The 18,193-nt window shown below is 38.0% G+C and overlaps 1 protein-coding gene across 1 annotated transcript; it reads right to left on the bottom strand.

Annotated features, from left to right (window-relative positions):
- Nucleotides 1–9,072: 9,072 nt before the first annotated feature.
- On the bottom strand, nucleotides 9,073–10,757 carry LOC139764003 (progranulin-like). The gene is given in 2 exon segments (XM_071690473.1): nucleotides 9,073–9,854; nucleotides 9,857–10,757. Coding segments are annotated over 2 exon segments (885 nt in total). The 5' UTR covers nucleotides 10,463–10,757; the 3' UTR covers nucleotides 9,073–9,575.
- Nucleotides 10,758–18,193: the final 7,436 nt, after the last annotated feature.

The following is an 18,193-nucleotide window of genomic DNA, read 5'->3' as shown; positions in this document are numbered from 1 at the left end:
CTAAATACATCCCATTCCTCCGCCACTCCCCTTACTTCCATTGTTCTCACCTTTTTCCATTCTGTACTCATTCTCTCCTGGTACTTCCTCACACATATATACATATATTCCTATGAGTCCACAGGATAATGAATCACGAAAAGTTCCCAAGTGCACTTTCGTGTAATAATCACATCATCAGGGGAGACACAAGAGAGGGATATACCAGTTAGTTGATATACATCGAAGAGACGAAGCTAGGACCTCATTTGGTAAACATGTGATTGTCCAAAACATACAACGAACGTTCATAAACTTATCATTTTACAAATTTTATCAACAATAAAGCTATCTAATTTGTACAGACCATCACTAATATTAAGATTATATTTCTTTGTGTATTTAATGATAGAAGATTCAATGATATTTCTCTTGGTAATAGAGTTAGAGTTAACAACTGAGATGGCGTTACTCCAGTCAATACAATGATCATAGTTTTTAACATGATTAAACAAGGCATTTGATTCTTGTCCCGTTCTTATACTATATTTATGTTGCTTAAGTCTAACAGAAAGATCCTTACCAGTCTGACCAACATAAAATTTATCAGTTTCCACAAGGAACTTTATAGATGCAAGCAAGAGAATTTTCGGGTGAATTCCTAATCAAGATATTCTTTATAGTATTATTGTTGCTAAAGGCAACATTTACATTAAAGGATTTAAGCAACATGGGAAGCAAAGTGAAATTATTATTAAAAGGGAGAACTGAAAGATTCTTGGTGTCAATAGGAGGTTTGGGCTCAACTCAATGAAATGATTTCTTTGCTAACGTAAGGGATTTATCAATGAAAGATCTAGGGTACTTTAACTTAGATCCAATAGAATATATCTTTTAAAACTCATCGTCAATAAACTCTGGACTGCAAATACGTAATGCCCTTAGGAACATAGATTGAAATGATGATAATTTAACTCTGTCATGTTGAGATGAGTAATAATGGATATATGAGCATACATTGGTGGGTTTTCTGTATATGCTAAACTTAAACGTCTTTCCTTGTCTATGGATCATGCAATCTAAAAATGGTACCATACCATTAGTTTCATTTTCTACGGTAAATTTGATCTAAGGTACTAAATTGTTAAGTAAGGGGAGAAATATTTGTAAATTTTCATTTGTTGGCCAAACACAAAGAACATCATCTACATACCTAAACCAAATTCCATTTGAAGGTAAGATATCCTTCAGTAATTTTGTTTCAAAAAATTCCATGTAAAGATTACTTAGTACATGTGAAAGAGGGTGTCCCATTGCCATACCAAATTTTTGAGCATAATAATCTCCACTAAATTGAAATACACAGTCTTTTATACACAATTCTTTCAGTTCAATGAAATTAGACTTTGAAACAGGTAATTGAATATCATCCAAGACATCAAATAAATATTCTAAAAGGTCATCAACTGGAACTTTAGTGAAAAGTGAGGAAACATCGAGTAAGTGAGTTTCGGAAGGAGAGTTGTGTGAGGAAGTAGCAGGAGAGACTGAGTACACAATGGAAACAGGTGAGAACAAAGGACGTAAGGGGAGTGGGGGAGGAATGGGATGTATTTAGGGAAGCAGTGATGGCTTGCGCAAAAGATGCTTGTGGCATGAGAAGCGTGGAGGCGGGCAGATTAGAAAGGGTAGGGAATGGTGGGATGAAGAAGTAAGATTATTAGTGAAAGAGAAGAGAGACGTATTTCGACGATTTTTGCAGGAAAATTATGCAAATGACTGTGAGATGCATAAAAGAAAGAGGCAGGAGGTCAAGAGAAAGGTGCAAGAGGTGAAAAAGAGGGCAAATGAGAGTTGGGATGAGAGAGTATCATTAAATTTTAGAGAAAATAAAGAGATGTTTTGGAAGAAGGTAAATACAGTGCGTAAGACGAGGGAACAAATGGGAACTTCAGTGAAGGGGGCTAATGGGGAGGTAATAACAAGTAGTAGTGATGTGAGAAGGAGATGGAGTGAGTATCTTGAAGGTTTGTTGAATGTGTTAGATGATAGAGTGGCAGATATTGGCTGTTTTGGTTGAGGTAGAGTGCAAAGTGAGAGGGTTAGGGAAAATGATTTGGTAAACAGAGAAGAGGTAGTAATAGCTTTGCGGAAGATGAAAGCAAGCAAGGGAGCGGGTTAGGATGGTATTGCAGTGGAATTTATTAAAAAAGGGGGTGACTGTATTGTTGACTGGTTGGTAAAGTTATTTAATGTATGTATGACTTATGGTGAGGTACCTGAGGATTGGCGGAATGCTTGAATAGTGCCGCTGTACAAAGGCAAAGGGGATAAGAGTGAGTCCTCAAATTACAGAGGTATAAGTTTGTTGAGTATTCCTGGGAAATCATATGGGAGGGCATCGATTGAGAGGGTGAAGGCATGTACAGAGCATCAGATTGGGGAAGAGCAGTGCGGTTCCAGATGTGGTAGAGGATGTGTGAATCAGGTATTTGCTTTGAAGAATGTACGTGAGAAATACTTAAAAAAGCATATGGATTTATATGTAGGATTTATGGATCTGGAGAAGGCATATGATAGAGTTGATAGAGATGCTCTGTATAAGGTATTAAGAATACTTAGCATGGGAGTAGTTGTTAGAAGCAGTGAAAAGTTTTTATCGAGGCTGTAAGGTATTGTACGTGTAGGAAGAGAGGAAAGTGATTGGTTCTCAGTAAATGTAACTTTGCGGCAGGGATGTGTGATGTCTCCATGGGTGTTTAATTTGTTTATGGATGAGGTTGTTAGGGAAGTGAATGCAAGAGTTTTGGAAAGAGGGGCAAATATGCAGTCTCTTGTGGATGAGAGAGCTTAGGATGTGAGTCAGTTGTTGTTCGCTGATGACACAGCGCTGGTAGCTGATTCATGTGAGAAACTCCAGAAGTGGGTGACTGAGTTTGGTAAAGTGTGTAAAAGATGAAAGCTGAGAGTAAATGTGCACAAGAGCAAGGTTATTAGGTGCAGTAGGGTTGATTGTCAAGTCATCTGGGAGGATAGTTTGAACGGAGAATAACTGGAGGAAGTGAAGAGTTTTAGATATCTGGGAGTGGATTTGGCAGATGATGGAACCATGGAAGTGGAAGTGAGCCATAGGGTGGGGGAGGGGACGAAAATTCTTGGAGCCTGGAAGAATGTGTGGAAGTCAAGATCATTATCTCGGAAAGCAAAAATGGCTATGTTTGAAGGAATAGTGGTTGCGTGTGCTATGGATAGAGTTCTGCGCAGGAGGGTGGATGTGCTGGAAATGAGATGTTTGAGGACAATATGTGGTGTGAGGTGGTTTGATCGAGTGAGTAATATAAGGGTAAGAGAGATGTATGATAATAAAAAGAGTGTGCTTGTGAGAGCAGAAGAGGGTGTTTTGAAATGGTTTGGTCACATGGAAAGAGTGAGTGAGGAAAGATTGACCAAGAAGATATATCTGTCAGAGGTGGAGGGAACGAGAAGTGGAAGACCATATTGGAGGTGGAAAGATGGAGTGAAAAAGATTTTGAGTGACTCACTTCCTAAGCTCTTTCATCCACAACAGACTGCATACTTGCCCCTCTTTACAAAACTCTTGCATTCACCTCCCTAACAACCCCATCCATAAACAAATTAAACAATCATTGAGACATCACACACCACTGCCGCAAACCTACATTCACTGAGAACCAATCACTTTCCTCTCTTCCTACACGTACACATGCCTTATATCCTCGATAAAGACTTTTCACTACTTCTAACAACTTGCCTCCCACACCATATATCCTTAATTCCTTCCACAGACCATCTCTATGAACTCTATCATATCATAACCTTCTCCAGATCCATAAATGCTACATACAAATTCATTTGCTTTTCTAAGTATTTCTCATATACATTCTTCAAAGGAAACGCTTGATCCACACATCCTCTACCACTTCTGAAACCACTCTGCTCTTCCCCAATCTGATGCTCTGTACATACCTTCACCCTCTCAATCAATACCCTCCCATGTAATTTACCAAGAATACTCAACAAACTTATACCTCTGTATTGTGAGCACTCACTCTTATCCCCTTTGCCTTTGTACAATGGCACTATGCAAGCATTCCGCCAATCCTCAGGCACCTCACTATGAATCATATATATATATTAAATAACCTTACCAACCAGTCAACAATAGAGTCACCCACTTTTTTAATAAATTCCATTGCAATACCATCAAAACCCGCTGCCTTGCCAGCTTTCATCTTCCGCAAAGCTTTTACTACCTCTTTTCTGTTTACCGAATCATTCTCCCTAACACTCTCACTTTGCACACCACCTCCACCAAAACACCCTACATTTGCCACTCTATCATCAAACACATTCAACAAACCTTCAAAATACTCACTCCATCTCCTTCTCACATCACCACTACTTGGTATCACCTCCCCATTAGCCCCCTTCACTGAAGTTCCCATTTGTTCCCTTCTCTTACGTAATCTATCTACCTCTTTCCAAAACATCTTTTCATTCTCCCTAAAATACAATTATACTCTCTCACCCCAACTCTCATTTGCCCTCTTTTTCACCTCTTGCACCTTTCTCTTGACCTCCTGCCTCTTTCTTTTACACATTTCCTACTCATTTGCATTATTTCCCTGCAAAAATCGTCCAAATGCCTCTCCCTTCTCTTTCACTAACAATCTTACTTCTTCATCCCATTACTCACTACCCTTTTAATCTGCCCACCTCCCACGCTTCTCATGCCACAAGCATCATCTGCGGAAGCCATCACTGTTTCCCTAAATACATCCCATTCCTCCCCCACTCCCCTTACCTCCTTTGCTATCACCTCTTTCCATTCTGTATTCAGTCTCTCCTGGTACTTCCTCACACAAGTCTACTTCCCAAGCTCACTTACTCTCACCACTCCCTTCACCCCAACATCCTCTCTTCTTTTCTGAAAACCTCTACACATCTGCACCTACGCCTCCACAAGATAATGATTAGGCATCCCTCCAGTTGCACCTCTCAGCTCATTAACATCCAAAAGTCTCTCTTTCGCGTGCCTATCAATTAACACATAATCCAAGAACGCTCTCTGGCCATCTCTCCGACTTATATACGTATACTTATTCATATATCTCTTTTTAAACCAGATATTCCAAATCACCAGTCCTTTTTCAACACATAAATCTACAAGCTCTTCACCAATTCCATTTACAACACTGAACATCCCATGTATACTAACTATTCCCTCAGCTGCCACATTACTCACCTTTGCATTTGAATCACCCAACACTATAACCCGGTCTCGTGCATCAAAACCACTAACACACTCATTCAACTGCTCCCAAAATACTTGCCTCTCATAATCTTTCTTCTCATACTCAGGTGCATATGCACTAATAATCACCCATCTCTCTCCATCCACTTTCAGTTTTTCCCGTATCAATCTAAAGTTTACTTTCTTACACTCTATCACATACTCCCACCACACCCGTTTCAGGAGTAGTGCTACTCCTTCCCTTGCTTTTGTCCTCTCACTAACCCCTGACTTTACTCCCAAGACATTCCCAAACCACTCTTCCCCTTTACCCTTGATCTTCGTTTCACTCAGAGCCAAAACCTCCAGGTTCCTTTCCTCAAACATACTAAGTATCTCTCCTTTTATCTCATCTTGGTTACATCCACACATGTTTACACACCCCAATCTGAACCTTCGAGAAGGATGAGCACACCCCGCGTGACTCCTTCTTCAGTTTCCCTTTTCAGAAAGTTAAAATACATGGAGGGGAGGGTTTCTAGCCCCCAACTCCCATCATCTTTAGTCGCCTTCTAATACACGTGAGGAATGCATGGGAAGTATTCTTTCTCCCCTATCCCAAGAGATAATATATATATATATATATATATATATATATATATATATATATATATATATATATATATAATTATATGAGAGGGTATTGATTGAGAGGGTGAAGGCATGTACAGAGCATCAGATTGGGGAAGAGCGGTGTGGTTTCAGAAGTGGTAGAGGATGTGTGGATCAGGTGTTTGCTTTGAAGAATGTATGTGAGAAATACTTAGAAAAGCAAATGGATTTGTATGTAGCATTTATGGATCTGGAGAAGGCATATGATAGAGTTGATAGAGATGCTCTGTGGAAGGTATTAAGAATATATGGTGTGGGAGGAAAGTTGTTAGAAGCAGTGAAAAGTTTTTATCGAGGATGTAAGGCATGTGTACGTGTAGGAAGAGAGGAAAGTGATTGGTTCTCAGTGAATGTAGGTTTGCGGCAGGGGTGTGTGATGTCTCCATGGTTGTTTAATTTGTTTATGGATGGGGTTGTTAGGGAGGTAAATGCAAGAGTTTTGGAAAGAGGGGCAAGTATGAAGTCTGTTGGGGATGAGAGAGCTTGGGAAGTGAGTCAGTTGTTGTTCGCTGATGATACAGCGCTGGTGGCTGATTCATGTGAGAAACTGCAGAAGCTGGTGACTGAGTTTGGAAAAGTGTGTGGAAGAAGAAAGTTAAGAGTAAATGTGAATAAGAGCAAGGTTATTAGGTACAGTAGGGTTGAGGGTCAAGTCAATTGGGTGGTGAGTTTGAATGGAGAAAAACTGGAGGAAGTGAAGTGTTTTAGATATCTGGGAGTGGATCTGGCAGCGGATGGAACCATGGAAGCGGAAGTGGATCATAGGGTGGGGGAGGGGGCGAAAATCCTGGGGGCCTTGAAGAATGTGTGGAAGTCGAGAACATTATCTCGGAAAGCAAAAATGGGTATGTTTGAAGGAATAGTGGTTCCAACAATGTTGTATGGTTGCGAGGCGTGGGCTATGGATAGAGTTGTGCGCAGGAGGATGGATGTGCTGGAAATGAGATGTTTGAGGACAATGTGTGGTGTGAGGTGGTTTGATCGAGTAAGTAACGTAAGGGTAAGAGAGATGTGTGGAAATAAAAAGAGCGTGGTTGAGAGAGCAGAAGAGGGTGTTTTGAAGTGGTTTGGGCACATGGAGAGGATGAGTGAGGAAAGATTGACCAAGAGGATATATGTGTCGGAGGTGGAGGGAACAAGGAGAAGAGGGAGACCAAATTGGAGGTGGAAAGATGGAGTGAAAAAGATTTTGTGTGATCGGGGCCTGAACATGCAGGAGGGTGAAAGGAGGGCAAGGAATAGAGTGAATTGGAGCGATGTGGTATACCGGGGTTGACGTGCTGTCAGTGGATTGAAGCAAGGCATGTGAAGCGTCTGGGGTAAACCATGGAAAGCTGTGTAGGTATGTATATTTGCGTGTGTGGACGTATGTATATACATGTGTTTGGGGGGGGGGTTGGGCCATTTCTTTCGTCTGTTTCCTTGCGCTACCTCGCAAACGCGGGAGACAGCGACAAAGTATAATAAAAAAAAAACAAAAAATATATATATATATATATATATATATATATATATATATATACATATATATATATATATATATATATATATATATATATATATATATATATATATATATATATATATATATGTATATATATATATATATATATATATATATATATATTCTACTTCATTTATTTATTTTGCTTTGTCGCTGTCTCCCGCGTTAGCCTGGCAGCACAAGGAAATAGATGAAAGAATGGCCCCACCCACCCACATACACATGTATATACATACACTTCCACACACGCAAACATACATACCTATACATCTCAACGTATACATATATATATACACACACAGACATATACATATATACTATCTATTTATCTATTTTGCTTTGTCGCTGTCTCCCGCGTTTGCGAGGTAGCGCAAGGAAACAGACGAAAGAAATGGCCCAACCCATCCCCATACACAATGTATATACATACACGTCCACACACGCAAATATACATACCTATACATCTCAATGTACACATATATATACACACACAGACACATACATATATACCCATGCCCACAATTCACACTATCTGCGTTTATTCATTCCCATCGCCACCTCGCCACACATGGAATACCATCCCCCTCCCCCCTCATGTGTGCGAGGTAGCACTAGGAAAAGACAACAAAGGCCCCATTCGTTCACACTCAGTCTCTAGCTGTCATACAATAATGTCCGAAACCACAGCTCCCTTTCCAAATCCAGGCCCCACACAGCTTTCCATGGTTTACCCCAGACGCTTCACACGCCCTGATTCAATCCACTGACAGCACGTCAACCCCGGTATACCACATCGATCCAATTCACTATATCCCTTGCCCTCCTTTTACCCTCCTGCATGTTCAGGCCCGGATCACACAAAATCTTTTTCACTCCATCTTTCCACCTCCAATTTGGTCTCCCACTTCTCGTTCCCTCCACCTCTGACACATATATCCTCTTGGTCAATCTTTCCTCACTCATTCTCTCCATGTGCCCAAACCATTTCAAAACACCCTCTTCTGCTCTCTCAACCACGCTCTTTTTATTTCTACACATCTCTCTTACCCTTACATTACTTACTCGATCAAACCACCTCACACCACACATTGTTCTCAAACATCTCATTTCCAGCACATCCACCCTCCCGCGCACAATATCCATAGCCCACGCTATATATATATATATATATATATATATATATATATATATATATATATATATATATATATATATATATATATATATATATATATATATATATATATATATATATATATATATATATATATATATATATATATATATATATATATATATATATATATATATATATATATATATATATATATATATATGTATATATATATATATATATATATATATATATATATATATATATATATATATATATATATATATATATATATATATATATATATATATATATATATATATATACATATATATATATATATATATATATATATATATATATATATATATATATATATATATATATATATATATATATATATATATATATATATATATATATATATATATATATATATATATATATATATATATATATATATATATGTATATATATATATATATATATATATATATATATATATATATATATATATATATATATATATATATATATATATATATATATATATATATATATATATATATATATATATATATATATATATAGTTTAACTGTTTCTGACCAAAAATTACTGCAACACCTGATATTCTAACAATAAAGCATCTATTGAATCAAAAAGAAAGATACAAATTTCTGCATAAGTTCAATGAAATAAACCTGGAGTTGGATCTTACAACAAAGTCTATATTAATTCATTCATGATCACCTAAATTTAAAGTAAGTCCTTAGGCAACTAACTGCTTTTCAGTGTATACAAACTCCTTTTGAGCTGAATATTCATACAAAATATAATGCAAAACAAAGAATGGTATACTGTACGAATATAAATGATCTGACTTAATTCACTCCTTTTAAATGCAGTAATTTGTAGTCATACTCAGCATCTAATTTGCATCCTGTGGATTGTCAATGCCAATCATATCTTCTTCCATCCCAAACACAAATGAAAGGCACCAATTAGAAATGGTTAACAACAAAATAAGATTAATATTTCAGAGCTGGAAGGACTATGAAAGCATTATCACTTTTGGGTCACCTTGTTCTTCCTCTGCGCTTGCTCGAGAAATGAGTATCTTATCAAGGAATGCTGGTACATTCGAATCATTTCCTGACCTTTCGCAACCCTCATCTGCACACCAGTAACCATGAGGGCAGCAATGCATCATGTCACCACAACATGTTGCCTGAGAAAGGGGACAGCATCCAAATTGAAAACTAGAAATCTTGCAGCAAGTGTTTTCATTGGGGCACGAGGAGCCATCTGAGCATATCACAGTTTCCATATCTTTACTGAACTGGGGCTACCTTCCTCTTGAATCCTCCTGGTGGCTGTTAACTTGTTAAAAAAAGGCAGAAAAAAATCCCTCTGTGATGCTGACCTCCTTTGACAAGCATTCTTAACACAATCATAACCATTTGGACAACAACTTTCATGGTCAGGACAGCAAGTAGCGTCTGGCATAGGACAGCAACCATAGCTACCATCCTTCATCTGACAACATGTATCACCTTCACGACACTGAAATCGTTCATCTGGACAAACTATACCTAATCTTTCATGATGCTCTTCTTCTACCTCTGCCTTAAATCCTGGCATCTCAGACAGCTTGTTCGTCACAGATGAGTGGGAGAGAAGAGACCATCTCATGTTCTTTTGCACATCACATGTCCCAAGAGTAGCATTGTAAGTAGTGCCTTTAGGACAACAGTGGATTAAGTCAGTGCAACATGTAGCCTCTGAATATGGGCAGCAACCATAGCCAGAGTGAAGCATTTGGCAACATATAAACTTCTCAGGGCAAGGATGACCATCAGGATATTTGCTCCCTGGATCTGCCAATCCTTCATCTGAAGTTCTTAAGTCAGTTAATGTCCTGGGCACCTCTGGAATCATCTTTCTCTTCAGTGGGTATGCATTCAGGGAAAAATTCATTTTAACATAACTACAGGCTCCAGTTTTCGGGTTACACTGGGAGCCTCCAGGGCAGCAATGGAAGCCATCTAAGCAGCACTTGGCATCATGAAAAGGTCAACATCCATATTGTCCAGTGTACATCTTACAACAGGTGAAGTCTCCTGGACAATGATGATCTTCAGGATATTTGTGTTCTGTGAACTCTTCTTCAAGATATTTGTGAGTTTCCTCCTCAACATGTTGGTCTTCAGGGGTGGTTCCAGATTCAATTTGCTCAATATATATATATATATATATATATATATATATATATATATATATATATATATATATATATATATATATATATATATATATATATATATATATATATATATATATATATATATATATATATATATATATATATATATTTTTTTTTTTTTTCAAACTATTCGCCATTTCCCGCGTTAGCGAGGTAGCGTTAAGAACAGAGAACTGGGCCTTTGAGGGAATATCCTCACCTGGCCCCCTTCTCTGTTCCTTCTTTTGGAAAATTAAAAAAAAAATAATGAGAGGGGAGGATTTCCAGCCCCCCGCTCCCTCCCCTTTTAGTCGCCTTCTACGACACGCAGGGAATACGTGGGAAGTATTCTTTCTCCCCTATCCCCAGGAATAATACATATATATATATATATATATATATATATATATATATATATATATATATATATATATATATATATATATATATATATATATATATATATATATATATATATATATATATATACACACATATATATATATATATATATATATATATATATATATATATATATATATATATATATATATATATATATTTTTTTTTTTTTTCCTTTTCAAACTATTCGCCATTTCCCGCATCAGCGAGGCAGCGTTAAGAACAGAGGACTGGGCCTCTTTTGGAATATATATATATATATATATATATATATATTTTTTTTTTCTTTTTTTCTTTTTTTTTTTGCTTTGTCGCTGTCTCCCGCGTTTGCGAGGTAGCGCAAGGAATCAGACGAAAGAAATGGCCCAACCCACCCCCATACACATACCTTGATTCAATCCACTGACAGCACGTCAACCCCGGGATACCACATCGCTCCAATTCACTCTATTCTTTGCCCTCCTTTCACCCTCCTGCATATTCAGGCCCCGATCACACAAAATCTTTTTCACTCCATCTTTCCACCTCCAATTTGGTCTCCCTCTTCTCCTCGTTCCCTCCACCTCCGACACATATATCCTCTTGGTCAATCTTTCCTCACTCATTCTCTCCATGTGACCAAACCATTTCAAAACACCCTCTTCTGCTCTCTCAACCATGCTCTTTTTATTTCCACACATCTCTCTTACCCTTACGTTACTTACTCGATCAAACCGTCTCACACCACACATTGTCCTCAAACATCTCATTTCCAGCACATCCATCCTCCTGCGCACAACTCTATCCATAGTCCACGCCTCGCAACCATACAACATTGTTGGAACCACTATTCCTTCAAACATACCCATTTTTGCTTTCCGAGATAATGTTCTCGACTTCCACACATTCTTCAAGGCTCCCAGAATTTTCGCCCCCTCCCCCACCCTATGATCCAATTCCGCTTCCATGGTTCCATCCGCTGCCAGATCCACTCCCAGATATCTAAAACACTTCACTTCCTCCAGTTTTTCTCCATTCAAACTCACCTCCCAATTGCCTTGACCTTCAACCCTACTGTACCTAATAACCTTGCTCTTATTCACATTTACTCTTAACTTTCTTCTTCCACACACTTTACCAAACTCAGTCACCAGCTTCTGCAGTTTCTCACATGAATCAGCCACCAGCGCTGTATCATCAGCGAACAACAACTGACTCACTTCCCAAGCTCTCTCATCCCCAACAGACTTCATACTTGCCCCTCTTTCCAAAACTCTTGCATTTACCTCCCTAACAACCCCATCCATAAACAAATTAAACAACCATGGAGACATCACACACCCCTGCCGCAAACCTACATTCACTGAGAACCAATCACTTTCCTCTCTTCCTACACGTACACATGCCTTACATCCTCGATAAAAACTTTTCACTGCTTCTAACAACTTGCCTCCCACACCATATATTCTTAATACCTTCCACAGAGCATCTCTATCAACTCTATCATATGCCTTCTCCAGATCCATAAATGCTACATACAAATCCATTTGCTTTTCTAAGTATTTCTCACATACATTCTTCAAAGCAAACACCTGATCCACACATCCTCTACCACTTCTGAAACCGCACTGCTCTTCCCCAATCTGATGCTCTGTACATGCCTTCACCCTCTCAATCAATACCCTCCCATATAATTTACCAGGAATACTCAACAAACTTATACCTCTGTAATTTGAGCACTCACTCTTATCCCCTTTGCCTTTGTACAATGGCACTATGCACGCATTCCGCCAATCCTCAGGCACCTCACCATGAGTCATACATACATTAAATAACCTTACCAACCAGTCAACAATACAGTCACCCCCTTTTTTAATAAATTCCACTGCAATACCATCCAAACCTGCTGCCTTGCCGGCTTTCATCTTCCGCAAAGCTTTTACTACCTCTTCTCTGTTTACCAAATCATTTTCCCTAACCCTCTCACTTTGCACACCACCTCGACCAAAACACCCTATATCTGCCACTCTGTCATCAGACACATTCAACAAACCTTCAAAATACTCATTCCATCTCCTTCTCACATCACCACTACTTGTTATCACCCCCCCATTTACGCCCTTCACTGAAGTTCCCATTTGCTCCCTTGTCTTACGCACCCTATTTACCTCCTTCCAGAACATCTTTTTATTCTCCCTAAAATTTAATGATACTCTCTCACCCGAACTCTCATATATATATATATATGAAATAGAATATATATATATATATATATATATATATATATATATATATTCTATTTCATTTATTTATTTTGCTTTGTCGCTGTCTCCCGCGTTAGCCTGGTAGCACAAGGAAATAGATGAAAGAATGGCCCCACCCACCCACATACACATGTATATACATACACGTCCACACACGCAAACATACATACCTATACATCTCAACGTATACATATATATATACACACACAGACATATACATATATACTATTTATTTATCTATTTTGCTTTGTCGCTGTCTCCCGCGTTTGCGAGGTAGCGCAAGGAAACAGACGAATGAAAGTGCCCAACCCATCCCCATACACAATGTATATACATACACGTCCACACACGCAAATATACATACCTATACATCTCAATGTACACATATATATACACACACAGACACATACATATATACCCATGCCCACAATTCATACTATCTGCGTTTATTCATTCCCATCGCCACCTCGCCACACATGGAATACCATCCCCCTCCCCCCTCATGTGTGCGAGGTAGCACTAGGAAAAGACAACAAAGGCCCCATTCGTTCACACTCAGTCTCTAGCTGTCATACAATAATGTCCGAAACCACAGCTCCCTTTCCAAATCCAGGCCCCACACAGCTTTCCATGGTTTACCCCAGACGCTTCACACGCCCTGATTCAATCCACTGACAGCACGTCAACCCCGGTATACCACATCGATCTAATTCACTATATCCCTTGCCCTCCTTTTACCCTCCTGCATGTTCAGGCCCCGATCACACAAAATCTTTTTCACTCCATCTTTCCACCTCCAATTTGGTCTCCCACTTCTCGTTCCCTCCACCTCTGACACATATATCCTCTTGGTCAATCTTTCCTCACTCATTCTCTCCATGTGCCCAAACCATTTCAAAACACCCTCTTCTGCTCTCTCAACCACGCTCTTTTTATTTCTACACATCTCTCTTACCCTTACATTACTTACTCGATCAAACCACCTCACACCACACATTGTCCTCAAACATCTCATTTCCAGCACATCCACCCTCCCGCGCACAATATCCATAGCCCACGCTATATATATATATATATATATATATATATATATATATATATATATATATATATATATATATATATATATATATATATATATATATGTATATATATATATATATATATATATATATATATATATATATATATATATATATATATATATATATATATATATATATATATATATATATATATATATATATATATATATATATATATATATATATATATATATATATATATATATATATATATATATATATATATATATATATATATATATATATATATATATATATATATATATGTATATATATATATATATATATATATATATATATATATATATATATATATATATATATATATATATATATATATATATATATATATATATATATATATAGTTTAACTGTTTCTGACCAAAAATTACTGCAACACCTGATATTCTAACAATAAAGCATCTATTGAATCAAAGAGAAAGATACAAATTTCTGCATAAGTTCAATGAAATAAACCTGGAGTTGGATCTTACAAGAAAGTCTATATTAATTCATTCATGATCACCTAAATCTAAAGGAAGTCCTTAGGCAACTAACTGCTTTTCAGTGTATACTAACTCCTTTTGAGCTGAATATTCATACAAAATATAATGCAAAACAAAGAATGGTATACTGTACGAATATAAATGATCTGACTTAATTCACTCCTTTTAAATGCAGTAATTTGTAGTCATACTCAGCAGCTAATTTGCATCCTGTGGATTGTCAATGCCAATCATATCTTCTTCCATCTCAAACACAAATGAAAGGCACCAATTAGAAATGGTTAACAACAAAATAAGATTAATATTTCAGAGCTGGAAGGACTATGAAAGCATTATCACTTTTGGGTCACCTTGTTCTTCCTCTGCGCTTGCTCGAGAAATGAGTATCTTATCAAGGAATGCTGATACATTCGAATCATTTCTTGACCTTTCGCAACCCTCATCTGCACACCAGTAACCATGAGGGCAGCAATGCATCATGTCACCACAACATGTTGCTTGAGGCATGGGACAGCATCCAAATTGAAAACTAGAAATCTTGCAGCAAGTGTTTTCATTGGGGCACGAGGAGCCATCTGAGCATATCACAGTTTCCATATCTGTAGGCACTACTGAACTGGGGCTACCTTCCTCTTGAATCCTCCTGGTGGCTGTTAACTTGTTAAAAAAAAAGGCAGAAAAAAATCCCTCTGTGATGCTGACCTCCTTTGACAAGCATTCTTAACACAATCATAACCATTTGGACAACAACTTTCATGGTCAGGACAGCAAGTAGCGTCTGGCATAGGACAGCAACCATAGCTACCATCCTTCATCTGACAACATGTATCACCTTCACGACACTGAAACCGTTCACCTGGACAAACTATACCTAATCCTTCATGATGCTCTTCTTCTACCTCTGTCTTAAATCCTGGCATTTCAGACAGCTTGTTCGTCACAGATGAGTGGGAGAGAAGAGACCATCTCATGTTCTTTTGCATATCACATGTCCCAAGAGTAGCATTGTAAGTAGTGCCTTTAGGACAACAGTGGATTAAGTCAGTGCAACATGTAGCCTCTGAATATGGGCAGCAATCATAGCCAGAGTGAAGCATTTGGCAACATGTAAACTTCTCAGGGCAAGGATGACCATCAGGATATTTGCTCCCTGGATCTGCCAATCCTTCATCTGAAGTTCTTAAGTCAGTTAATGTCCTGGGCACCTCTGGAATCATCTTTCTCTTCAGCGGGTATGCATTCAGGGAAAAATTCAGTTTAACATAACTACAGGCTCCAGTTTTCGGGTTACACTGGGAGCCTCCAGGGCAGCAATGGAAGCCATGTAAGCAGCACTTGGCATCATGAAAAGGTCAACATCCATATTGTCCAGTGTACGTCTTACGACAGGTGAAGTCTCCTGGACAATGATGATCTTCAGGATATTTGTGTTCTGTGAACTCTTCTTCAAGATATTTGTGAGTTTCCTCCTCAACATGTTGGTCTTCAGGGGTGGTTCCAGATTCAATTTGCTCAATATATATATGTATATATATATATATATATATATATATATATATATATATATATATATATATATATTTTTTTTTTTTTTTTTCAAACTATTCGCCATTTCCCGCGTTAGCGAAGTAGCGTTAAGAACAGAGAACTGGGCCTTTGAGGGAATATCCTCACCTGGCCCCCTTCTCTGTTCCTTCTTTTGGAAAATTAAAAAAAAAATAATGAGAGGGGAGGATTTCCAGCCCCCCGCTCCCTCCCCTTTTAGTCGCCTTCTACGACACGCAGGGAATACGTGGGAAGTATTCTTTCTCCCCTATCCCCAGGAATAATACATATATATATATATATATATATATATATATATATATATATATATATATATATATATATATACACACATATATATATATATATATATATATATATATATATATATATATATATATATATATATATATATATATATATATATATATATATATATATATATATATATATATATTTTTTTTTTTTTTTTCCTTTTCAAACTATTCGCCATTTCCCGCATCAGCGAGGCAGCGTTAAGAACAGAAGACTGGGCCTCTTTTGGAATATATATATATATATATTTTTTTTTTCTTTTTTTTCTTTTTTTTTTTTTTGCTTTGTCGCTGTCTCCCGCGTTTGCGAGGTAGCGCAAGGAAACAGACGAAAGAAATGGCCCAACCCACCCCCATACACATGCCTTGATTCAATCCACTGACAGCACGTCAACCCCGGTATACCACATCGATCCAATTCACTCTATTCTTTGCCCTCCTTTCACCCTCCTGCATATTCAGGCCCCGATCACACAAAATCTTTTTCACTCCATCTTTCCACCTCCAATTTGGTCTCCCTCTTCTCCTCGTTCCCTCCACCTCCGACACATATATCCTCTTGGTTAATCTTTCCTCACTCATTCTCTCCATGTGACCAAACCATTTCAAAACACCCTCTTCTGCTCTCTCAACCACGCTCTTTTTATTTCCACACATCTCTCTTACCCTTACGTTACTTACTCGATCAAACCGTCTCACACCACACATTGTCCTCAAACATCTCATTTCCAGCACATCCATCCTCCTGCGCACAACTCTATCCATAGTCCACGCCTCGCAACCATACAACATTGTTGGAACCACTATTCCTTCAAACATACCCATTTTTGCTTTTCGAGATAATGTTCTCGACTTCCACACATTCTTCAAGGCTCCCAGAATTTTCGCCCCCTCCCCCACCCTATGATCCACTTCCGCTTCCATGGTTCCATCCGCTGCCAGATCCACTCCCAGATATCTAAAACACTTCACTTCCTCCAGTTTTTCTCCATTCAAACTCACCTCCCAATTGAATTGACCCTCAACCTTACTGTACCTCAGACACATATCCTCTTGGTCAATGTTTCCTCACTCATTCTCTCCATGTGACCAAACCATTTCAAAAAACCCTCTTCTGCTCTTTCAACCAGACTCTTTTTATTTCCACACATCTCTCCCTTAGATTACTTACTCGATCAAACCACCTCACACCACATATTGTCGTCAAACATCTCATTTCCAGCACATCCATCCTCCTGCGCACAACTCTATCCATAGCCCACGCCTCGCAACCATGCAACATTGTTGGAACCACTATTCCTTCAAACATACCCATTTTTGCTTTCCGAGATA

The sequence above is a fragment of the Panulirus ornatus genome, chromosome 48 (genome assembly GCF_036320965.1).
Source record: "Panulirus ornatus isolate Po-2019 chromosome 48, ASM3632096v1, whole genome shotgun sequence".
In the NCBI taxonomy this organism is placed as follows: Eukaryota; Metazoa; Arthropoda; class Malacostraca; order Decapoda; family Palinuridae; genus Panulirus; species Panulirus ornatus.
The sequence above is the reverse complement of the archived record's forward strand: the minus strand, read 5'-3'. Positions and strand labels throughout refer to the sequence as shown.